Source organism: Trichosurus vulpecula, chromosome 2 (genome assembly GCF_011100635.1).
Source record: "Trichosurus vulpecula isolate mTriVul1 chromosome 2, mTriVul1.pri, whole genome shotgun sequence".
Classification (NCBI taxonomy): domain Eukaryota; kingdom Metazoa; phylum Chordata; class Mammalia; order Diprotodontia; family Phalangeridae; genus Trichosurus; species Trichosurus vulpecula.
Genome location: NC_050574.1, coordinates 427,066,868 through 427,092,688, shown reverse-complemented (window position 1 = coordinate 427,092,688; position 25,821 = coordinate 427,066,868). Strand labels below are relative to the sequence as shown.

The 25,821-nt window shown below is 37.2% G+C and overlaps 1 protein-coding gene and 1 pseudogene across 1 annotated transcript in view; one reads left to right on the top strand and one right to left on the bottom strand.

The window, feature by feature from the left end:
• Nucleotides 1-25,821, top strand: part of EPHA6 (EPH receptor A6) — a 1,226,126-nt gene that overhangs the window by 915,752 nt on the left and 284,553 nt on the right. Inside the window, exon 11 of the mRNA XM_036746072.1 lies at nucleotides 10,390-10,575. Coding sequence (XP_036601967.1) covers nucleotides 10,390-10,575 — 186 coding nt within the window. The remainder of the gene's footprint in view (nucleotides 1-10,389; nucleotides 10,576-25,821) is intronic.
• LOC118838712 lies at nucleotides 11,109-11,861 on the bottom strand (annotated as a pseudogene).

The window sequence follows — 25,821 nt, the reverse complement described above, 5'->3', positions numbered from 1 at the left end:
AAGAGGGTTAAGTGACTTCTCCAGGGTCACACAGCTAGATTTGGACTCATGAAGATGAATCTTCCTGACTCTAGGCCCAGAACTCTGAGATCCACTGCCCCACCTCGCTACTCAATACATAGTATTCCCTTAATAAATGCTTTTTTTGTTAACTATGTATGAAACACTGTGCTAAGTGCTGGGGATACAAAGAAAAGCAAAACCACTATTCTTGCCTTAAGAGAACTTAAAGTCTGAAGGGAAAAGGAATAGAAAACAAATACATAAAGAACTATAATATAAGAAGGAGTTAGATAATCATAAAGGAGATAGGCAAAGTTCAAGCCAATTGACATGAAAAATATGAAAATACTTTCAGATTAGCAGGCAGGAGGGCATCAAGGAAAGGTTTATTCAGAAGATGACACTTGGCACCTGAGTGGGGAGTTGAAGGCTTGAAGATAAGGGGAGATTTCAATAAATTAAAATAAGTGTGGGTAGTTGTTCCAACTGTAGTAGGGAGTGAGCATGGTGAGCAAAAGCCCATACACAGGACATGACAAATTGAGCATACAGAAAAAAAGAATGGTTCAATTTGGCTAAAATATAGGATATATTTAAGGGAGGGGTAGAAAATAAAGCTGAAAAGGTAAAATGGAGCCAGATTATGATGGATATTAAATGCAGGAATCAGGAGTTTAAAGTTTGTATCATAATGAGAGAAGGGTGCTATATTGTGTGGTTTATTAGGAAGATTATCTGGGCAGTAATATGAAACAGAGATTGGAAAAGGGAGATAATGTAGGAAATAAAATCATTTTGGAAGCTCTTACAATCAACACTCAATGAGTATATATTAAGTACCAACTCTGTACTAGTCACTCTGTTATGCATTGGGAATACAAGCACAAAGAATGAAATAATCCCTACTCAAAATAAACCTATATTTGAATGGGGAAGGCAATGAATACATACAAATATATACCTTTATATGTATATGTAGCTATACGGACAGCTAGTACAAATATAAATTTAGTAAATACAAATATATACAAAGTAGTTAAATACAAACTAATTTCAGAGGGACCAGGTGGAGGGGGAGGATTAGGAAAGGTTTATTGGAGAAGATGAGTGTCTTAAAAAGAAGAGAGGTATGCACTAAGGTAGGAGTGCATTCCAGATGTGTAGATATAGCCAAAGCCAAGCACAGAAATAGGAAATGGAGCATCATGTGTAAGGAAGAGAGAAAAGGCCTGTTTGGGTACATTGAACAGTGTGGAATAAAGATACTGTCCAATGAGGCTTGACTGATACCTTGGGGCCAGGTTGTACAAGGCTTTAAAAGCTAAACAGAGGCATCTGTATTTTATTGTAGGGGAACTAGGAAGCCACTGGAGTTGGTTGAGTAGGGAAATCATATGGTGAAATCTGTGCCTAAGGAAAATCACTTTGTCAGCAGCATATAGGATGAACTAGAGTGGGGAGAGACTCAAGTCAGGGAGAACCACCAAGAGAAAGTTGATGAGGGCCTGAACAATATTAGTATTTGTATGAGTGGAGAGAAAGGTTAGGATGTTAGAGATGTTGTTGGCATCTGATTAGGTATGTGAGGTGATTATAAACCACAGATACTGAAAGGATTATCATGCCTCTAACAGAAATGAAGAAGTGTGGAATAGGTGAGTGCTTGGAGAAAAATAATGAATTCCCTTTAGACATGTTGAGTTTAAGGTGTCTCCAGGTAATCAAGTTTGAAATGTCCAATAATCAACTGGTAATAAATAACTGAAACTCAACGGGAAAACTAGGGCTAGATAGATAGAAAGACCAATAGATCAATAGAAAGATAGATAGATACATAGATAGACACACAGACAGACAGACAGATAGACACAGACAGAAATACGGACAGACAGACAGATAGATAGATAGATAGATAGATAGATAGATAGATAGATAGATAGATATGGTGATATATATACTAGATAACTAAAAAGATAAAATATATCTTAGATTATATATAAAGTGCGAGAACTGACAATAGTAGTAAGAGATTAATACATGCTTTTTTCATTATTTTGTGAAATAAAACAGCCGGTAAGCAATTGTTTCAATATTTACTAGCTGTTTTACCATGGGCAAGTCATTAGATGTCTCAGAATCTTGGTTTCCTCATCTGGGAATCATATAACTTTAACAGCTACCTCACAGAATTTTTATGAGGTTCAAATGAGACAGCATGTACAAAGGACATTGCCGAACTTGAAGGTCTTTATAGAAGTTAGTTTTTGTCATTGTTACAATAGTCTGGGTGAGAAGATATGAGGACCTGAAATTAGCTGATTGCATTTGGAAAAGAAAGGAGATATATATGAGAGATGTTGGAAAAATAAAAGCTTTAAGACTTAGCAACTAATCGGATTGTGGAGTAGGACAGGGAAATGAGAAAGATGATTTAGAGTTTTGCACATAGCCATTTTACTATTTGAGTTCTTCAAATATTCACCTATAATGACATATTGTCATCCAACTAAAATCTTTAGTTTTTAGAGAAATTTTCAATTTTTCCTTTCAGTTTTATTGATGACCCACTAGACCTGTGACTAAAGATGTTTTGAACATCTTATTCAGTTATTTGGAGGCCTAGAATAATCTTTGTAACAAGATTCTTTTTGGTCTTTTACACTTATCGTGTTACTGAAGATATGCTTTTCTGCTTTTTTTAAAGCATTCATGACCATCTACTACTGACAGTCCACTCTCTCCTCTTAGTCATGCCTGTCTAAACACTTGGTTCTTCATTGTGATGACTGTTCATGTTTATTGCCTGAGTGGACTTCAAAATATCTTGTTTGAGCTTTTCCAGAGACTTGCACACATTGAGTTAAATGACATTATTTGTTAGTTACTGTCAAGTATATAGCAGGACTTGAAATGTTTGATGAAAACATTTTCAAAGAGAATTAAATGTTAATAATTAGGCTAAAGATTAGACCACTTGGATGTATATTCAAGAGTATTTTATCAACAGAAAAAGCCTTTTTGAAAAATGTATATGAGAATATTTTTTCTAATTAAATTATAAACAGTTCAAATTATGTTTCTATATAGAATTTTATTTCATATTTTGGGGGTTGTTTATTGGTATTAGTTGGAGCAGCTAGGTGGCACAGTGGAGAGAGTGCCAGGCCTGAGGTCAGAAAAATTCATGTTCCTGAGTTCAAATCTGGCCTCAAACACTAGCTCTGCAACCCTGGGCAAGTCATTAGACCTTCTTTGCCTCAGTTTCCTTATCTGTAAAATGAGCTGGAAAAGGAAATGGCAAACCACTCCACTATCCTTGCCAAGAAAACCCTAAATGGAGTCAGGAAGAGTCAGACACAACTGAAAAACAACTAACAACAACATTGATTTAAATTGTGAATATGAAGAGAGGCAGCATGGCCTATTGAAGAGAGAACTGGACTCTGACACATATTAACTGCGTTAATATGGCAGTGAGACAGCCATTTAGCCTCCCAGCGGCCCAGGTAACTCTCTAAGACTCTAAGTTATTGATTTGTACTGTTGTCATATGTTTCCCCACCAGGAGTTCCCAACACTGATGAAGTCACAGGCCCTGACCCCTACTCCAAAATGTTACTGTTTGTCATTTTAAAATTATAAAGAGGTTAGTTGGATTAGTAAGGGCAAAAACAGTTTATTGCTAACATACCCGTCACTTACATTAGTCATTATGGTATAAGAATGTTGGAGAACTCCTTAAGGGGCACAAAGAAATCCTTCCTATTAGCCTCATCCTTGAGACCCCAAGTGAGTCTGCCTTACACTGCTAAATTCTTTTTTTAAACACAATGCATACTATTTATTATATAGGTTTTCTTGACATGGAAATTTATTTTTTTCCACTTAGTAGCATTTTATTTTTTCCAAATATGTGTGAAGATAGTTTTCAACATGCACTGCTATAAGATTTTGTGTTCCAAATTTTTTCTTCCTTCCTATCTCCCCTCCTCCTACCCCACGATGACAAGCAATCTAATATAGGCTATACATGTACAATCATTAAAAAATACATGTACAATCATATTAAATATATTTCTACATTAGTCATGTTGTGAAAGAAGAATAAGAACATTAGGGAAATGCCAGAAGAAAGAAAAAAACAAACAAAAAAGAGAGAAAATAGTATGCTTAAATCTTCATTCAGACTCCATAGTTCTTTCTCTGGATGTGGATAGCATGCCTTTCTCTGTGTCCCTACTTCAGGCTTCATTAGATTTAATGTATCTAACATTTGCATATTAAGTCCAGACAATCAAATCTGACTGTTCTGATTTTACTGGGTTGTTATTCAATCATTTCAGTCACGTCTAACTCTCCATGACCCCATTTGGGGTTTTCTTGGCAAAGATACTGAAGTGCTTTGCCATTTCCATCTTCAGCTTATTTTATAAATGAGGAACTGAGGCAAACACGGTTAAGTGATTTGCTCAGGGTCACACAACTAATAAGTGTCCAAGGCCAGATTTGAACTCAGGAAAATGAGGCTTCCTGACTGCAGGTCCTACACTCTATCCACTGTACCACCTAGCTGCCCAATGCTATTAGGTACCATACCTTTAAAAATGTCGTCAGTACTATCAGAAACTATACAGTTAAATTAATTTATTTTCACCTATCTGCCTGAGAAATATAGCTTGGAAGACAAAGATTCAGATGTGCCCTCTGACTGAACTTCTGGAATATACAGAAAGAATGCTTTCAGAGTTCCTAATTGAGACAACTGTGTTTGGTGCCACCAGAATGAGTGTGATAACAGCTTGATAATTCAATGCTTCACATGAAGAAACACCTGCCTAGTGTTAATAAGATACATGAATTCAGGCAACAAAAAAAATCAAAGAAAAACAGTGTTGTGTCACTCTTGGTAAAATACCAATAGATTAGTCTATTCATTTCATTATATTTAGAAGTTCGTTTGAAATACTACGAAGTGTGAAAGAAAAATCCCATGGATTAGCATCTTATAGCAGATGAGATGTGTTAAATTGATGCTGAATGTTTCTATCTACCAGCAGCCTTACTATGGGGAAAATAGGAAAATTTGGGTTTTGCTTTAAATATTCATCACAGTGAATCAAGATGATCTGAAGATGAATCTTCATTTAGCTTAGTGTATCCAGATAGACCACATATTAAAAATAGAAATCTCCCATTCCCTCCTTCAAAGTTCTCTACTTTGAAAGAAAAGTGTGGAAAGTTTTGATCAACTTCCCTTTTTTTATCATTAATATCCACAGGAGAAAAGCTTTAGCCTCAGCTTTTTTAAAAAAATAATAAAAACTACCATTACAAAGAGAACTGAATAGCTAGAATTTCTTTGTTCTAGGCTCACAAGAACAGTGATTCTCACAATTGGTTGAGATTCTACTTAAAAGTGGCTTATTATCTTCCATATTAGAATAATTGCAAAAATAAAATTTGAGTACTTTTGTACTGAATTGCTAGAGAACTTAATCATGCCTGGCCAAAGATATATCTGTGTACATTCACATATTTGTCTATATTTCTGGACATTTCTAAAGCTAACAAATATATTATCTTTGTATGTGTTGTAATAAGCTTTGTAATTACAGTTTTCTTTATTTCTCTTCCATGTTTACAATTACATTATTTGCATCTTTTTTTAAATTTATTTTTAGTTTTCAACATTCATTTCCACAAGATTTTGAGTTACAAATTTTCTTTCCATCTCTACCCTCCCCCTACCGCAAGATGACATGTATTCTGATTGTCCCTTTCCCCAGTCTGTCCTCCCTTCTATCACCCCATTCCCTCCCTTATTACTTTCTTGTAGGGCAAAATAGATTTCTATAGCTCATTGCCTGCTTATCTTATTTCCCAGTTGCATGTTAAAATAATTTTTAGGTATTTGTTTTTAGAACTTTGAGTTCCAAATTCTCTCCCTTCTTCCCTCTCCACCCACCCTCCTTGAGAAGGCAAGCAATTCAATATAGGTTACACATGTATCATTATGCAAAACATTTCCGTAATAGTCATGTGGTAAAAGACTTACTGTATTCCCCTCCATCCTATCCTGTCCCCCTTCATTCAGTTTTCTCCTTTGACCCTGTCCCTTTTCAAAAGTGTTTGCTTTTGACTACCTCCTCCCCCAATCAGCCTCACTTCAATCATCACTTCTAACACTTCTATCATCCCTCCTCTTATCCCCTTCCCCCCTACTTTCCTGTAGAGTAAGATACCCAATTGAGTGTGTCTGTTATTCAATCCTTATAAGCCAAACCCAATGAGAGTAAGGTTCACTCACTCCCTTCCACTTACTCCCTCTTCCCTCCCATTATAACAGCTTTTTCTTGCCACTTTTATGTGAGATTATTTACCCCATTCTATCTCTCTGTTTCTTCTCCCAATTATTCTTTTAGATATCATCCCTTCATATTCAACTCACCCTGTGTCCTCTGTCTATACATGTGTATATTCCCTCCAACTAATAGTGATAAATATGTCATGAGTTACGAATATCATCTTTCCATGTAGGAATATAAACAGTTCAACATTTGTAAATCCCTTATGATTTCTCTTTCCTGTTTACCTTTTTAATGCTTCTCTTGATTCTTGTATTTGAAAGTCAAATTTTTTATTCAGCTCTGGTCTTTTCATCAAGAATGCTTGTAAGTCCTCTATTTCTATTTCTAAGGTGGTATGATACTCCTCTCCTGGCCTGTGCTCTGGTCTGTGAGTGCAAGCACTCTTTTCTGCCATGTAACTACCAAGAAGACTCCCTCTCCACAGCCACCACAAGCTCTGCCACACCAGTGCTCCTCCTCCCCCAAAGACTTCCAACCAGGACCGTGGCCCAGATCCAAGCAGGGCAAAGCAAGAGAATCTTGCCTCAGTGCCAGCAAAGAGATCCCTGCACTCCCATTCTGATCAGCTACTTGATTTCCCCTACCATCTGTGGGCCTGGAGCTCCAGACACAGCTGCTGCTGCTGCTGCAGCTACCACTGCAGCCACTTCTGCCACCCTGGGGTTGGGGCCAGACCATGCCCTCCTCTCACTTAGGTTCAACAGTTTTGCCACTTACCTGCTACGTTGTCTTTGGAGTTTGTGGGTTGAGAAGTCTGTAAACCACCACAGCTCAGTGATTCAGGACCATGAGGCCTGTTCTGCCTGGTCTGCTCCTTGCGTGGCCCATGTTGGGCTGCACTTTGCTCCCAAAATGGTTCAATAGACCCTTCCCAGCAACTATCCAGGCCATTCTGTGCTGGAGACTTGTTTCATGCTGTCATTTCACGGGTTCTATAGCTCTAGAATTCGTTTACAATGATTTTTACAGGTGTTTGGAGGGATTTGGGGGAGAGCTCAAGTGAGTCACTGTTTTCATGCTGCCATCTTGGCTCTGCCCCCCTATCGTTTTCTTTTACTACTCCAAGTGAATTAAGTCAACTTTCAATTAGCTATGCTAATGAGATTGAAATTGTCCATAGTAAATCAGAAATCTAACTTGGAGCCCATGACCTTCAAACTCTTGTCCCACCAGACTTTTAACTAATAGTAATTAACAAAACAAATAACCATTCATTTTTGTTTCTTTTCATTTTACTGCCTTTATTTAAAAAAATACCAAAAGAAACATACCCAAAAAAACATATGAGAAAGTACAGATACTAATTGGCATATAAGCACATAATTCACACCTGAAAAATTTCTAAATATGACATGTGCCAATTAAGGAATGAAATTCATTTCCTACATTGTTTACCAGGCCCCTCCTTGCCTGTTCAAACATATTCCCCCAGTAAATAAACTGTTCATTATGTCAGTAAAGTGTGGGGGTTTCTATCCCTACCTTAATTATTGTAATCACAGAGTAAATGAGGCATGAATAAGTCCTTAATCAATGTAAAATATCATAGAGATTTGTGTCATTGAAAAAAAGCAGATGTCACACCAGAAACATATTTATAAGAATCAGTTATGTCCCAGGGCTACATTTAAAAACAGAAAACTAGATAAGATTCAAGGCTGTGATGGTCAAATCCAGTAGTAAAGGAATCCAGAGAAGGAGTCACCTTTTTGTGAGAAGATAAGAGATGATAAGAGAAGAGAGAAAGATCTATTGGCCATGGGATTAATAAGGTTGGAAGATCTGAAGCTCCCATTGGCATTATGGCAGTGCCCCTGGAACAGCAGTGGTTAATGATAGAATCTGCATCAGGACCCGAGAGACACATGAATGACAAACTAAACACAACAAGGAAAGGGGCCCCTGGAGGGAGGCAGAGAAGTACATATTTTGGATTCTATAAAGGCACAGGCCCTTGAAGTTCAACAGAGAGGTACATCTAAAGGGAATTTCATGAGGACTCAGTAAAGGGAAAAAAAGATTTCTAGTAATCAGGACTTATGATTTACCCCTTTGCCACATACACTCTCTATGCATAAAATAGCTGTTTTATTCTTGATTTTAGGTCAGCATCCTGGGGATCCTTGTGTATATAAGAAGAATGTGTGATATGAATTTTCAGAGACGTTTGTTAATTATTATATTTGCTATTTCTACTTATTAAATACCCTTTCTATAAGCTAATTGAATCAAGCTGACAGTAAATGAGAAGTACACTGGTTTGAGGCTCATGAGTAAGTGTTAAAAACCCCAATTATCTTCAGGTTTAGCCCAATAACCATGAGGAAATAGTAGTTAGTCACTCTCTTGCTCTGCCAATTTGAGCAAGAGTGGGGAAAATCACCCTAGAGGAGGTGTTATGCAAGTAGCTTCACTGTTACTCCACAAACTTTGAATGGTCATCCTTACTTCAGCTTTTCTAAATTCTATCCATACCTTTTAGGGCTCAACACAAGCCCCATCAGAACAGTTAGGAGGCACAGTGGATAGAGTGCTGAGCCTTGAGTCAGGAAGACTAATCTTCCTGAGTTTGAATCTGGCCTCACACACTTACTAGCTGTGTGACCCTGGAAAATCACTTAACCCTGTTTGCCTTAGTTTCCTCATCTGTAAAATGAACTGGAGAAGGAAATGGCAAACCACTCTAATACCTTTGCTAAGAAAGACCCCTAACGGGGTCTTGAAGAGTCAAACATGACTACAAATGATTAAACAACAACAAAAAAAACCATCTATTGAAGAAAGAGTTTTCTAGCCTTCATTTACCTCATAAATCTTCTTTATCTGAATTTCCAAGCACATAGTCAATATCAGGATTTACTACTTAATTGTAAACTGTCTTGTATAGTTCACTGATTGTTTCGAGTATATTTGTCTTATTTTCCTAACTAAATCATAAATTTCGTGACAATAGAGCAATTTTTCTCTTTTTTTCTTATAATCTCTCACACAGTGATGGACACATAGTAGATAAAGCAAGATTGTTAAAAAATATAGTAAATCCTGAAAGTCATTTTCACATAATGAAGCCAAAGAAAATTCATAACTTGTATTGTTATACTTCCTATTTGCAGACATGTGACTGGTCATTTAGCCAGATGAGTTAACTGGAAGAACCAAACATGTCAACTGTTTACCAAAAAAAAATTTGTTCTACTATCTTTATTTTCTTTGTCTTATGGATAAAAAAATATACTGCATCAATTAATATAGCTTGGTCCTTCAAAATATTCTTAAATTTTGGTCTGTCTAGTGTTAAGCATGATCCTAATTATGGACCTCAAGATTCCTTTCTTACAGGTAAATGAAATTCAGAGATGACCAACTTGTAGAGAAAAATCTGGGCATATGTATTCTCTGAACATAATCTGCATTTGACCAATAAATCAATATTAACAGCAGACTCAAAAAGTTTACATACTATTTTTTTTTCTGTTCATCATCGCTATCATCATCCACTGTGTTACCTAAAATAGTTTAGTTGTTCAAGGATATCGATCACTAGTAGGTACTCTGCAATACAACATTTTCTTGTTTTGTTGTTCAATTGTTTTAGTCGTGTCTAACTCTTTGTGACCCCATTTGGGCTTTCTTGGCAACAACACTGGAGTGGTTTGCCATTTCCTTCTCTAGTTCATTTTATAGATGAGGAACTGAGGCAAAAAGCAGTAAGTGACTTGCTCAGGGTCACGCAGCTAGTAAGTGTCTGAGGCCAGATTTTAACTCAGGAAGATAAGTCTTTCTGGTTTCAATTCTGGCACTCTATCCACTATACCACCTAACTGCCCTTTGCATGTTTATTCCATAGAAATTCATTATTAAGGCTACATGTGAGCATCACAATTTTTTTTGAAAGTTTTTCGTGTGAAAATGATACCGTTGGAGAGGAGTCATGTTTATTAAAAGGAAGAAACTGCACTAAAACTGGAATTCTTCTCAAATACGGACACTGTATTTAAACTCTTGTTCTTATTTCAAGGTGAATTTGGAGAAGTTTGCAGTGGACGTTTGAAAACACCAGGGAAAAGAGAGATCCCAGTCGCTATCAAAACTTTGAAAGGTGGTCACATGGACAGGCAAAGAAGGGATTTTCTAAGAGAAGCTAGTATCATGGGACAATTTGACCACCCAAACATCATTCGCCTGGAAGGTATTGTCACAAAAAGTAAGTTATTGTTCATTTTTTTATCAGTTCTTTTGTATACCGTCTGCGTTTGGATTAAAAATTAAATAGTAACACTATTTTTAGGGGAATACTTGTGTTCTTAACCATTGCTAATCAATTCCCCTTTATTTGAAACTATCAACAAGGGTGTGAAAAGGGACATTTCCTTGAGAAGAGGACTCCTACGCCCCAGAAATAAATTAGTTTGCATAGGTCATCAAACAACCTTGAAGTGTATTAACCTAGATTGAACTGAGGAACCAAAAGTAAAAGTTTCTGTCCTTGATATCAATTGTTTGAGCTAGTCACTCCCTTCATAGCTATCTAAATATCACTTTTAAAAGAGGAAAATGTTTAAATACTGTACGTTATTAAGGTAAAACACAACTATAACAAAAATAATCATCTAAGGCTATCCAGAGCTTCCCCCACTTATTTGGCCTACTGCCCCCTTTATTTTTTTTGTTTGTTTTTTATTTATCACAGGCATTTTTATTAACAGACCATTAGAAAAATAATCATGGCAGAGACCTTTAGTTCATTCTTCTAATAAGCCTGTTGATCTGGTATTCCCTGTTGCCAGCATCTCCAACTTCCACAAAATGTGTAGTCTTTTTCTTCATTCTGCCTCATGGAGAAGGTAATTTGAAGGGCCAGAGGAAGCTGTTGGCAGCTTGGAAGTGCCTGCCAACAGTGTAGATCTCATGGATCAAGTCTTCCATGCAGATAATTCCATAATTACCAAGAGATTTTGCAATAAGGGCATTATCCATCAGGGCAATACTCTGTTTCTTGATCTTGCCATAACCACTTCTGTAAATCAAGTCATTCACAGACTTAAGGTTTGGATAACCTCATGCAATGTATGGTTCCACAATCCTCAGCATGTTAATCGAAGTCTTGTTAGGTTTAACAAAAGTGCCATTGAAGATTTGGCAAAGACAAAGAAGTTGCAATACTTTTTGGACCTTTGGGCTAACACCACTGATACCTCTAATTCTGATCACAAAAGCTACCTTGGGTTCAGCAAGCACATAGTAGTTGCCAGCTGTGCATGTCATTCTAGCCAGCCGGATTTTACTTCTGTACATTTGTCTGTACTCCTTATGGTAGGCTTTAGCTTTTTCATACATAAATTTTCTCTGTATTTTACGGAGCTTTTTAATAGCCATCTTCTTCTTCAAGGCCTTCAGTATTGCAAAAGCCTTTTGCTTTTTCAGAAGGGATTCTGGAGTGGATGGTAGCTTCTTCTTTTCTTCTACACCTGCCATGATACCAGCCAGAAAAAGAGGCTACTGACCCCTTTTAAAAAAAAAATTACTCAGCACCCCCCTGGAAATCTACTTTCTTTAACCCTTTATTGCTCTTATTTTTTGAAATTAGCATCAGTTCAAAAATATATATAAAATATTTTAATGATGCATCTTAAATTTAATAATTTATTGTAATTTGTGGGGTTTTTTCCTGCATTGAAATTTTGATGATGCAATGTTGGTATCATGTAACCATATAGTATTATATTGTAAACAAGTCATTACTTGCACATATTCCTGCCAAAGTGTGCTAGACTTCCTGACAACGTGCAACATGCTTCTCTGCCAACACTTGCTTGTTGAGACCTGTCAGTGGACTTGACCACTGATGGGTCATAATTTTCATTTTGTGTGTTTATTTAGAAAATAACATAATCACTACATATTTACTTCTGTTACACAGCAGCTAAAACATGTATGAACAGTTTTTCAAATTTTTCTTATCTTTTCTTCTTTCCTTATGCTTCCACTGCTGCCTTCTTTTTATTCAATACTCTCCAATTGTACCCGAGGCTGCTACTGCCTCCATGGATCATTCCAGTGCCCCCCATGGGGCAGTATCACCCACTTTTGGAACATCTGATAGTACTAGAGCACTTTTAAGTAAAAGATTTCTTTTTTTATAGTTTCTTCAATTTATTTAATGTATTTTCAGCATTGATGTTCAAAAGAGTTTGAATTACAAATTTTCTCCCCATTTCTACCCTCCCCCCCACTCCAAGATGGCATATATTCTGATTGCCCTGATCCCCAGTCAGCCCTCCCTTCTGTCACCCCACTCCCTTCCCATCCCCTTTGCCCTTCCTTACTTGTAGGTCAAGATAAATTTCTACACCCCGTTGCCTATGAATCTTATTTTCTAGTTGCATGCAAAAACTTTTTTTTTGTTTTTGAACATCTGCTTTTAAAACTTTGAGTTCCAAATTCTTTCCCCTCTTCCCTTCCCACCCACCCTCCCTAAGAATTCAAGCAATTCAACATAGGCCACATGCATATCATTATGTAAAACCCTTCCACAATACTCATGTTGTGAAAGACTAACTATATTTTGTTCCTTCCTAACCTATCCCCGTTTATCCAGTTTTCTCCCTTGACACTGTCCCTTTTCAAAAGTGTTTGTTTTTGATTACCTCTTCCCCCCATCTGCCCTCCCTTCTATCATCCTCCTTTATTTCTTTTAGATATCATCCCTTCATCTTCAACTCACCCTGTGGCCTCTCTCTCCCTCTCTCTCTCTCTCTCTCTCTCTCTCTCTCTCTCTGTATATATATATATGTATATATATATATACATATATATATGTGTATATATATATACATATATATGTGTATATATATACACACACATATATATGTATATGTATATATACATACACATACATACACATACACATATATATATACACACATACACACACACACACACACACACATATATATGTATATACATGTATATTCTCTTCAGCTACCCTAATACTGAGGTCTCACGAATCATACACATCATCTTTCCATGTAGGAATGTAAACAAAACAGTTCAACTTTAGTAAGTCCCTTGTGATTTCTCTTTCTTGTTTACCTTTTCATGCTTCTCTTGATTCTTGTGTTTAAAAGTTAAATTTTCTGTTCAGCTCTGGTCTTTTCACTGAGAAAGCTTGAAAGTCCTCTATTTTGTGGAAAATCCATATTTTGCCTTGGAGCATGATACTCAGTTTTGCTGGGTAGGTGATTCTTGGTTTTATTCCTAGATCCACTAACTTCCAGAATGTCATATTCCAAGCCCTTTGATCTCTTAATATAGAAGCTGCTAGATGTTGTGTTATTCTGATTATGTTTCCACGATACTCAAATGGTTTCTTTCTGATTGCTTGCAGTATTTTCTCCTTGACCTGGGAGCTCTGGAATGTGGTGACAATATTCCTAGGAGTTTACTTTTTGGGATATATTTGAGGAGGCAATGTGTGGATTCTTTCAATGTTTATTTTACCCTCTGGCCCTAGAATATGAGGGCAGTTCTCCTTGACAGTTTCTTGAAAGATGATATCTAGGCTCTTTTTTTGATCATGGCTTTCAGGTAGTCCAATAATTTTTAAATTATCTCTCCTGGATCTATTTTCCAGGTCAGTGGTTTTTCCAATGAGATATTTCACATTGTCTTCCACTTTTTCATTCCTTTGGTTCTGTTTTATAATATCTTGATTTATCATAAAGTCACTAGCTTCCACTTGCTCCAATCTAATTGCTAAGGTAGTATTTTCTTCAGTGGTCTTTTGCACCTCCTTTTCCATTTGGCTAATTCTGCCTTTCAAGGCATTCTTCTCCTCATTGGCTTTTTGGAGCTCTTTTACCATTTGAGTTAGTCTATTTCTTAAGGTGTTATTTTCTTCAGTACTTTTTTGGGTCTCCTTTACCAAGTCATTGACTTGTTTTTCATGGTTTTCTTGCATCACTCTCATTTCTCTTCCCAATTTTTCCTCTACTTCTCTTACTTGCTTTTCCAAATCCTTTTTCAGCTCTTCCATGGCCTGAGGCCCATTCATGTTTTTCTTGGAGGCTTTTGTTGTAGGCTCTTTGACTTTGTTGAGTTCTTCTGGCTGTATGCTTTGGTCTTCTTTGTCACCAAAGAAAGATTCCAAAGTCTGAGTCTGAATCTGAGTCCATTTTTGCTGCCTGGCCACATTCCCAGCCACCTACTTCACCCTTGATTTTTTTGTTGGGGTATGACTGCTTGTATTTGTCCCAAGCTTGAGGGGCTGTGCTGTTGTTTTCAGAGCTATTTCTACACAACAAGCTCTGCCACACCAGTGCTTCTCCTCCCCCAAGAACCACTAACCAGGACCAAACTCAGATCTTAAGCAGGCTCTGCACTCCCACTCTGATCCGCCACTTAATTCCTCCTAACAGGTGGACCTAGGGCTGGAACTGCAGCTGTAGTTCCTCAGAGCTGTACCACCTCCGCTGCCCCCAGGGCGGTGGCTGAACCTGGAATTCCTTTCACTCCCTCAGCTTTTCCCACTAACCTTCTCTGTTGTCTTTGGTGTTTGTGGGTTGAGAAGTCTGGTAACTGCCACAGCTCACTGATTCAGGGCACTAGGGCCTGTTCTGCCTGGCTCCTGGTCTGGTTGATCCAGGCATGGCCCATGCTGAGCTCTGCTCTGCTCCCCTCCACTCCCAGCTCTGTGGGATAGACCCAGCAACCATCCAGGCTGTCCTGGGCTGGAGCCCTGCTTCCCTCTGCTATTCCACAGGTTCTGAAGTTCTAGAATTTGTTCAGAGACATTTTTATAGGTGTCTGGAGGGACCTGGGGGGGAGCTCACGCAAGTCCCTGTTTTCCAGCCACCATCTTGGCTCTGCCCCCGAAAATGATATTTTCCTTTTTTCTATTTATCATGCTAACAATTTAAAATTTTTATGTAAAAGAGAGGATTTATACCACTACAATGTAACCAGAATTTTGCTTAATATATTTTGTATGAAATGAATAGGTTAAAAAAGAAGATCATCAGTAATGAATATAACAGTTCAAGCCTCTAGACTGTTTCAGATACCCAAAAAGCCATCACTTAGCACTGCCCTTAAGGTTTTAACACTCCCAGATAAAATGGGTCTTTTAATTTTTTTGTATGACTCATAATTTCTAAAACAGTTCTGGACATACAATAGGTATATATACCAAATGACTATTAATAGTAATTGGTCCATTTCTGTAAGCCATTATCATCAACTGAGGGCAAATCAAGATTCCTTTTTAAAAGGTTTCTAAAAAGGAGGTGAACTATATACATATGTATAATATGCATGTATGTGTGTGTGTGAGCCTGCCTTTTATTAGAGTTTTCAAAATTACACCAATTTTAAGTGAATTTATTAATTATATTATTGTGACTGAAGTAAGAGGAAGTTTAAAATAGAAAGGCAACAAATAAGTGAATGACTAATTCCCATAAATGTATGGAAATTGTTCCAAGATGGCCTTAAGTAGCAAAGAGATGGATAACAATTAGTGTTCCTTAAAACCTATACCATTATACAAAACATAACACTAAAGAAGATGAAGATGTACCATAAGTTCATGTGGCTATATTTATATATAAGCCTAAGGATGTAGAAAATAAATACATGATTTTTCAGCTGAGGGCAAACACAAAATTGTAGATGTGATTCTATATGCAGTCATTATGAATTGTTAATAACACATTTTTGCTTATACATATCTAATCACTGAAAGATCAATGCCATCAAGTTTCAGAGAACATCCTGTAGATGCTCACAAATAGGTAGATAATTGCTTTCATTTTAAGGTTGACAGTAAAATGATTACACACTGAATTATGTGAAAACTGAAACTGATAAAAGTTGAAATGATTTGTTTGATACCCATCACAGTTTCATTAACTCTAAAGCTATAGCTGATATAAAAGTAGGGCTATAAAAATATACTTGGCAAATACTTTTCCACAAGAAACCAACAGAAGCCATCACGTATGGTACCACTTATTAGCCATTACTCGCGTATATGGTAGCAATTTATAAGTAGTAATGTGCTCAATAATGCCATTGGCTGTATAACGAGAAAGAGAAAATGTGCCGGGCTTCTGTAAAAAAATACAAAAGCTGTGATTTAAGGAACATGTTCCTGTAGCTACAATCATCAACACAGCCTGGCACTTTGGAGCTCCTTCCCAAGGGTATAAACCAAAGGCAGACACACACACACACACACACACACACACACACACAGAGTCCATTTATTTCTCTGTGTATCTTACGTTTGATATGAGTTGTGTGTGTGTATACGTGTATGTGTATGTGTAGGTGTATATCTACACACATATATACCTATATACTGTATGGCTGTATGTTTACTTAGCCCAATGCCCAATACATAATAAGTGCAAAGTGCTTGATAAATGATTTTTCAGTCATCCATTCTTAATGCTTGGAAGAGCCAAAAGAAGAATAGTTGAGCCAGCTACCATGTTCACCTCAAAGCTGCATTTGGTACTAATTAAACGTAATTGTTTTGACTATATTCCAACCAAATCTAATCAACTACTTTCTATTGCTAGACTGTGAAATCATCAACCATTATCCTACTCCAAAAATGAGCATTCCCAATGCTTTGTGGGCCATTTAAAGCAATAGCAATTGCTCCCTATTTTTCCCAAACCCTGTTTAAGCAATCCAGATTGCTGTGGGACCTGCAAGGAACTATAATGTGGCCACATAGAACCTAGGCATGACTGTTATTTGTCCTTCCTTTTCAAAGAGGACCATGACATCAGGGAAATGATGACATGACTTGCAGTTGACGTTGATTTGAGTGAGGGAGGGCTGTGCAAGGTCACCAGCTTCACTTTCTTCTCCAGAGCTATCTGGATCCAGTGACCAAATATTCATCAGGATGACTGGAGATGACCCAGGATACAATGGGAGACCCTGGCCCTTGTAGGCTAAGGCCTTTGCATGTACTCACTTAGTATGAGGTAATGCCCATTCAGTGAATAGGCCTCTTTAAAAAGTGAGTCAAGGGATGCCATGGTCCTCTTCAAAAATGAAGAAAAACACAACGTGTGACTGTTGATTGCAGTCAATAAATTTGGAGAGTGGAAGGTAGAGGAGGAAATGCCAGAGGTGAGGTTAAGAGACATTGCCCAGGTGCAGTAACAACAGCTTCTCTGGTGTCAGGAGCTTAAGCTTAAAGGCATTTCGGTGATTGGGCAATTTTAATATAATTCCTCAGGATTTCAACCATCTACTCTAGCTATACCTTCTCTGCCTTTGACAATCACTTATAAACCCTCCTGAAGAAGTTACCTGCAGCTGATGGAAAGAGGAGTTGTCACAGAAGCAGGTACCACCCCTCCTTACTCAATAACTCCAGTGGCTCTCCAGAATCTAATGCAAAATCCTCTGTTTGGCATTCAAAACCCTTCACAATCTAGCCCCTTCTTACCTTTCCAGTCTTCTTACATTTTACTCCCTATCACATACTGGCTTCCTTGCTGTTTCATGAACAAGACACTCCATCTCTTGGCTCTGGGCATTTTCTCAGGCTGTCCACAATGCCTGAACACTGTCTCCTCAACTCTACCTATTTACTTCCCTGACTTCCTTTAAGACAACTAAAATCCCATCTTCCACAGGAAGCCTTCCCTAACCCCTATCACTTCTAGCGCTTTACCTCTGTTATTCCCACAAATACACACAATGTATATGTATATATACACATATGTATATGCATACATATATATGTATATATATTTATACATTTTGCTTGGTATATATTTGTTTGCCTGTTGTCACTCCCACTGAATTGTAATCTTCATGAGGATAGGGACTGTCTTTTGTCTCTTTTTGTACACCCAACCCTTAACAAAATACCTGGCACATAGTATGTGCTTAATAAATGTGTGTTGATTGATTAATTGATACCCCCATTATCCCAATCCATTTGTATTTTACTTCAGAGTAAACAAAATAAGCCAGGAACAGGGTTGAGAGAATAAAGAAGCAGCAATAAGAAAGGTTTGCAGTACAATTCGTCTTTTATGACTAAAGGAGGAGAAACTCTTGTAAAATGTAATTTGTACTTTTAAGATTTACACAAATTTCCATACTTTAATAGATCTGTGATCTCATCAAAGGGAGTATTCCTTCCCATGGAGTAGATTGAAGACCATTCACGCTTTTTAATGATTAGCAAATCTTTTCACATTCTTTTATAGCTCCTCCACAAATGAAAGGATGTTTTGATAGACAGATAGATAAATAGATATGCTTCTGAATATTCAAAGGTGTACAAAGTGTAAGGATTATATGTTTGTGTCTGAACATACATGTACTCATTGATTTTAAGTTCATTCTACCTATGAAAATCAAGTTATGAAACAGGTAAATTTAAGCGTGATCATTCACTTAGTGGATGTTCTCATATAGTTAAAATGAAAACAATTTACAAGTGATGGTTTAGAAATGTAGCTAGTAAATACAAAGAGTCATCTACATTTGAGTAAATGGAATCATAGGTGAATGGAAGGGTAAAGTGCATGAAAAATTTTTACTGAGAAGATATGAAAAGATAAGGGAGGGAATTAAGGAAGGTAAGGGCAGATTCAGTAAGTTCTCTCTCTTCCTACCAATCAATCACTGTCCCATTGCTTTTGCTTTCTCTTTGTAGTTTCCAAGATATGATGATGTATGTCTCTTATACCTCCTTTGCTATAGCCCCAGTACCTTGTCAAAACTTCTCTTTGAAATAATTTCTTACCATTTAGTGTCAGTATCTTGTGAGATAAGAAGAAATATTCAAATCTGGCCTCAGATAATTACTATCTGTGTGACCCTGGGCAAGTCACTAAACCCTCAGTTTCCTCATCTGTAAAATGAGCTGGAGGAGTAAATGGCCAACCACTCCAGTATATTTGCTGAGAGAACCACAAATGGGATCACAAAAAGTTGGACACAACTAGAATCACACCATACTGTATTATACCCACTGTTTCATATCCTCTTACATGATTAGAAATCCCTTGAAGGAAGAGACTATGTCTTATCTATATATTGATTCCCTTAACACCTGGTATGATGCTCTCTGTACAGCAGATGCTTAATAAATGTTTAATTGATTGAGTGATTCATACTGAATTTGGGATCAGAGGACTGGTATTTGAATCCTGACTTTTCTTTTTACCACCCATAGGATCTTTGGCATGTTGCTTACTCCCTGAGCCTCAGTTCTTAATCTGTAAAATGAATGTTTTGGATGGAACAATCTCTGGTGTCCTTCCATCTCTAAATGGCAGTTAATTTGGAAGTGAAAATGAGTACACTCTACCATAAATGCAAGCAGTGTAGCTAGAATAGATTTGAGTCCCACTTATTCATATTCAAGCAAGCAAGCAAAAAGCATTTATAAAGCACTCACTATGTGCTAAGTCCTGGGGAAACAAATAAAGAGTGAAAAATGTACCTCACCTAAAGGAACTTACATTGTACCGGGTGAGACAAAAAGGCATTAAGCCACATTAGAAGATCACTTACTGGTTTTCTGACCTTGGGCCAGTGAGTTAACCTGCATTTGCTTCAGTTTCCTCAACTGTAAAATGGGGTTAATAATACCATCTACCTTCCAGGGTTGTTGTGAGGACCAAATGATATTGGTAAAGAGCTTAGCATAGCACTTGGCACATAGTAGGACGTATAGAAATGCTAGCAATGATGATAATGATGATATTATCAGAAAAGGTATCCTGCAGAGGTGGTCCATGGCATGAGTCTTGAAGGACACAAGGAATTCTAAGATGCAGAGGTGAGGAGGAAGAGCATTCCAGGCATGGGTGATAGCCCATATGTAGGCATAGATATCTGATATAGCTAATATTTATATAGCACTCACAATATTCATCAGAATGCCTCACTGCACCCAGATGGCTCTGGAGGAGAAAGTGAGGTTGGTGAACTTGCACAACCCTCCCTCATTCAAATCAAAGTCAACTGCAAGTCATGTCATCATTTTCCTGATGTCATGGTCCTCCTTGAAAATGAAGGGAAAATACAACAAGTGCTCACAATGTGCTAGGCACTGTGCTAAGTGCTTTACAATTACTATCTCAATTACTCCCTGGGAGGTAGGTGCTATCAGAGTTGGGAGAAGTTTCTTCATGTATGAGTAACAATAAGGCAGTAAGGCTGGACCACAGAATGCATGTGTAGGAAGACTTGAGAAATGGGAAGAGTCAATCTCGTGTAGAGATTCCAATGCCAAACAGAGAGCAATGTCTGACACTAGAGATAATATGTAGCCATTGAAGTTTATTGAGTGAGAATATGACATGATCAGATTTTAGGAAAATTAGGATTTTAAGAATATCACGTTGATATCTGCATGTAGTATGGATTGGAATAGAGAGCTATTGGGCAGGAAGACCAATTAGGAAGCTACTTCAATAGTCCAGGGGAGAATGAAGAAGGGCCTGAACTATGATGATGATGATGTGAAAAAAGGGGATGTATGGCAGAGATGTTAAGTAAATATAAATGACAAGATTTGGCAAATTGGTTGGATATGTAGAGTGAATGAGAGTGAATAATTGAGGATAACACCAAGGTTAAGAAACTGGATGACTGGGGAAATGGTATTGTCCTGAGCAGTGATAGGAAAGTTTGAAAGAAAAGTGGATTCCAGGAAAAGAAAGTTCTCTTTTGGTGTGTTGATTTTGAGCTATCTATAGGACTTCCACTTTTAGATATACACTAAATGATTGGTAAGACTGAGGCTTAGAAGAGACTAGGGCTGAACATATAATCTAAGAATTATCTACATAGAGATGATAACTAAAGACATGGGAACTGATGCACACCAAGTAAAGTAGAAGAGAAGGGGTATGTTTTAGTAGAAGACAATGTGATGTAGTAGAAATCAGAAAACCTATAGAGTTCTGTCTCTGCCACTTACTAGTATCATAACTCTTTCATTTAGTTCATATGAATTTCACATCCATGTATAGAAGAGGTATAATAATATACCACATGTCCTATCTTCCTTACTAAGCCATTATGAAAATCAAGATATCATATATCCATAGGCTTAATAAGCTATAAGCCCAAGTTGACTGACCTACTGATACTATTATGAAAACTACAAGAACTACTATGACTATGACTACTAGTAGTAGTTATAATAGTTTATTTACAGAAAGTTAGTAGTAGAAGTAGTAATATCCAAATGTTTGAAACCAAAACAAGTTTTTGTTGGTCCTAGTGATTTTTTAATAGCAAGTCTTTATTGGAGATAGCATAGAATGAGTAAAAGCACCTAGGTTTGGAGTTGGAGAATCTAGGTTCAAATCTCAATTTTGCCACTTTATAACTTGGGACAATTTTTTAAACCTCTCTGAGTCTCAGAAAGCATTGGACTACATGCCCTTTAAGGTCCTTTTTTAAAGTCTATGTAGTTGATTGTTCAGTCATTTCAGTTGTGTTCAACTCTGTGACCCCATTTGGAATTTTCTTGGCAAAGAAATGAGGAAACTGAAGCAAACAGGGTTAAGTAACTTGCCTGTGGTGACACAGCTAAGAAGTGTCTGAGGCCAGATTTGAACTCAAGAAGATGAGTCTTCCTGATTTCAGTCCCTGTGCTCTATCCACTGTGCCCCCTAGCTGCCCATGTTTCACCTAGATGCCCAAAGTCTGTGTAAAACAACTGACATTTCTAGAGCAGGATAGGAAGAGGGAATATAACAGGTAATTCCAAATGCCCAATTTATAAAGTGAGTCAGTCACTTACTTAACATGAGCATAGTACTATCTAGTGACTTGAATTCTCTAAAGTCAGGAAGTTTACAACTTTATTCAAAGGAGTCACAGTGGAGGTTTCATATGCAGTATAGTATTGCCTCCTGCTGTAAAAGAATCTGAGACATGCCTTGTTTTTCTGTTCCCAATTGAGAAGAAACATACTCATGCTAATTTATTGTAATCTAGGGTGTTGCTTCTATCAGTAAAGTCTCTTTTCTACTGATCAAAAATGTCAGCCTCACACATTAGTAAATTCTTCTGACTTTTTTCATTCAGACAAGTTGACTACTTTATGACTCAGCCCTGAGGATAAAGCATGAAGCTTTTCTCTCTTCTGCAACCTGCTAATGGAATGATTCTCTTGAAATGAGCTCAGCTTTCACTTTGGCATGGCTACCTCTTACAGAAATCACTATATTTCATTTTGTATATAGAAAATCCACAAAAAATTATGCAGCAAACTACTGCAATGTGCCAACCATAGAGGACTTTCCTCTGCATAAAATCACAGCATACAAAAATGAACCAAATTTTGACTTCCTGAAATTAGGCTCAATGTCAAAACTGAGTGGCAACATATGTAGTATAGTATAAAATGTGCTCATTTTGAAGTCCTAAGAGCCGGATTCCAAATTGGGTTTTACCACTTCATTTCTCTGGCCCTAAATTCCTCTAGTTCCTTCATCCATAAAAGAAAGGGGTTGAAGTAGAGAATCCCAAAGGTCTCTTCCTACTATCACATCCTTGGATTCCTTTATAAATATCCTTCACACACAAAAAAAATGAACCAGACCAGAGATTTCCTTGGTGAAGAGAGTTAATGCTAAGGAAATTCTTTCAACCAGAAAGGATAAGCAACTGCTCTGTAACTCACTGTCTCAGAGGTTAAGTGACTTACCTAAGGTCACACAAGCAGTACATGGCAGAGACAGGGCTTGATCTAAAAGGTGATTTCTCTATCCACTAGTTGGGCCCATACCTGGAAAATTTCTTTAGTGCAAGTGAAATTCCACTAAAAGAAATCCAGGGCACTTCTGTCCTACCCAGCCTCACCTGTCATGTAGACTGGTTTGCATAGGGATGAAAAAGTTACTAGGCAGACTTTAGACTCAAGATGCCATGGGAAAATAGAAAAAGAGGTACTCTGAAGATAGAAAAAGGACTGCTGAGAGGAGAGGGTTAAGGGAATGCCTAAGGTAAAAATACTACAATGTGATTTATTCTGCACAGTGTGGCCCTGCTCCAAATCTTAGTCTGTGCCACCAAACATAGGAAAGTTAGTATTCCCCTGTAGATAAAACTTATGCCTACTATATTTGTCACCCAAGTGTTTTAGGGATACATAACTAAACTGCTACAACTTACAATGGATGTCAACTTAATCCACCTAATTTTATTGATAGGAAGACCAGATCCAGCACCAAGGTAAGCATTGCACCAGCAGGTTAGCAAAGCGAAAATACATTTAAAGTACTATACACAAACTGTATAAAAACCAACATTGCAATAACACATTTCATGCATAATCATTACCCCATTTTTCCTGTGACACATATTAACCGTACATGGGAAACAACTTACTGTTTCCACTTGAAAAAAAAAAACAAGCACAAAAGGAATGATTTTTTTTAAAAAACTATTAGTCCACTGGTACCTCTCCCAAATTCTAGTGATAGTTAGACTCCTGGGATCTCTTGGCCTAGATGTAAAGAGCAGTAACTATAAAATTCAAGTATTGATCACTGTTGGTGCCTTTTTGCAGACTAGTAGCTACTCAGCCTAAAGAATGGATTTCTGGAGCAGGTAAAAATGAGCTCATAGACAAATGAATGGAAAATAGATCATATTTATTTTCCAGGACTATTGTAAATTGCTAACATTATGCATTATATAACTTATTAACATCTCCCATGTGCCATTGCCTTAAAAAAGTATTAAATGCTTGTAATTGTTCAAATGATTTATTCAATTTTAAACCAAGAAAATTTGGGTTTATACTGATTTATAGCAGACTGAAACAAAGTAATTTATCTTAATATACCATTTCTGGCATAAGAGGAAATCTGTCTTTAATAAATTCTAATGCAGAATACGTAGATTGGGACTTTCAGTATGGAAGCTCCTTTCACCAGCGCTGATTGTAATGGTTTAGTCTTAGAAAACATGGAGTAGTTAACTGACAATGGTCACACAAGCTAGTATGTATCAGAGGCAGGACTTCTGAGTCTTCCTGAGTCAAAGTCCGACCCTCTACATGCTAGATAGCAAGTAATACTATTACAAAGGATGGTATATATCTCTTAATGTTGTTGTTGCTGCCGCTGCTGTTGTTGTTTTGAAACTGTGTATCTTTATCTTGCTCAGGCCACCATTCATAGTCATTGACCTTTGCTGATCAGTATGGAAACTCTATCCTCTTTCATTTCCATCCAGAGCTATTTCTCTCCTCTTTAGGCAACCTAAACCCCCACCACCAAACTCTCCGGGAGCTCACCATATTGGTACCAGACTTAGTTTGAACACTCAATCAGCTTTCGCCCTATTGCACTCAAAATACCTGACTTCAAGCAATCCACAAGCCCCAGCCTCTCCAATAGCAGGATAGGTGATTTGCCACTGTGCCCAGCTAGTATAGTATATCTGTATATATGTATGTTAAGGACTATATGCCAAAAACATTCCATTTGCATGGGAACAAGTCTCCTTGTTGAATGGTAACCAGGAATACATTAGTGCTATAAAAAAGTGTAAGGCTTTAGAAATAATGAAAATTTTTTAAAATAATTTTTCTAAGTTCAAAACAAAGTAAATTTCACATATATAATAACCCCCCATCCAATCAGATGTATTGCTCCCTGTATTTATTCTCTCCCACTCCAAGTCAGACTCCAACTAGTTGCCAAAAGATGTGCCTAACAGATGAGTCTCACCACATAAACTTCAAAGACTCCCTATTGCCTCTAGTATCAACTATAATCTTCTCTTTTTGCCATCTAAAGGTCTTAATAAATTTCCATGTTATACATACCCTTCTCACACTCTTCAATACACTGAGATTGACTTACTCTTCTCCACACATCACATTCGACTTCCTATGTCCATGTCTTTGCTCAGGCTGTCCCTCATGCCTAAAATGCACTTTCCTCCCCTCTGCTTCTTAGAACTCTTATTTTCTTTCAATATTAAACTGCTACCTACTCTATGAAGTCTTTTCTAATTCCTCCCAACTTCTAGGGCCCACAAATTACATTGTATTTATTTTGCATATGCTTATATATGTACATATCCCCTGAAAGAAAATCAGTTCCTTGAGAGCAGGGAGTATTTCAATTATGTGTAATAGAAAGTGCTTAATAAATGCTTATTTCTTGATTTGTGGAACTTTCTATTTAGTAGAATATTATGCAAATAAATTATATGTATTATCTATGTATAAAGCTATGTAGACATCTATGCACATAATGAATGCATGGGGGAAACAAATACAATACATAATCTACATAGTACATTTTCAGTAGTTTTCAGACATGTCTGACTCTTTGTGACTCCAATTTAGGATTTTCTTGGCAAAGATACTGGAGTGTTTTGCTATTTCCTTCTTCACCTCATTTTACAGATGAGGAAACTGAGACAAATA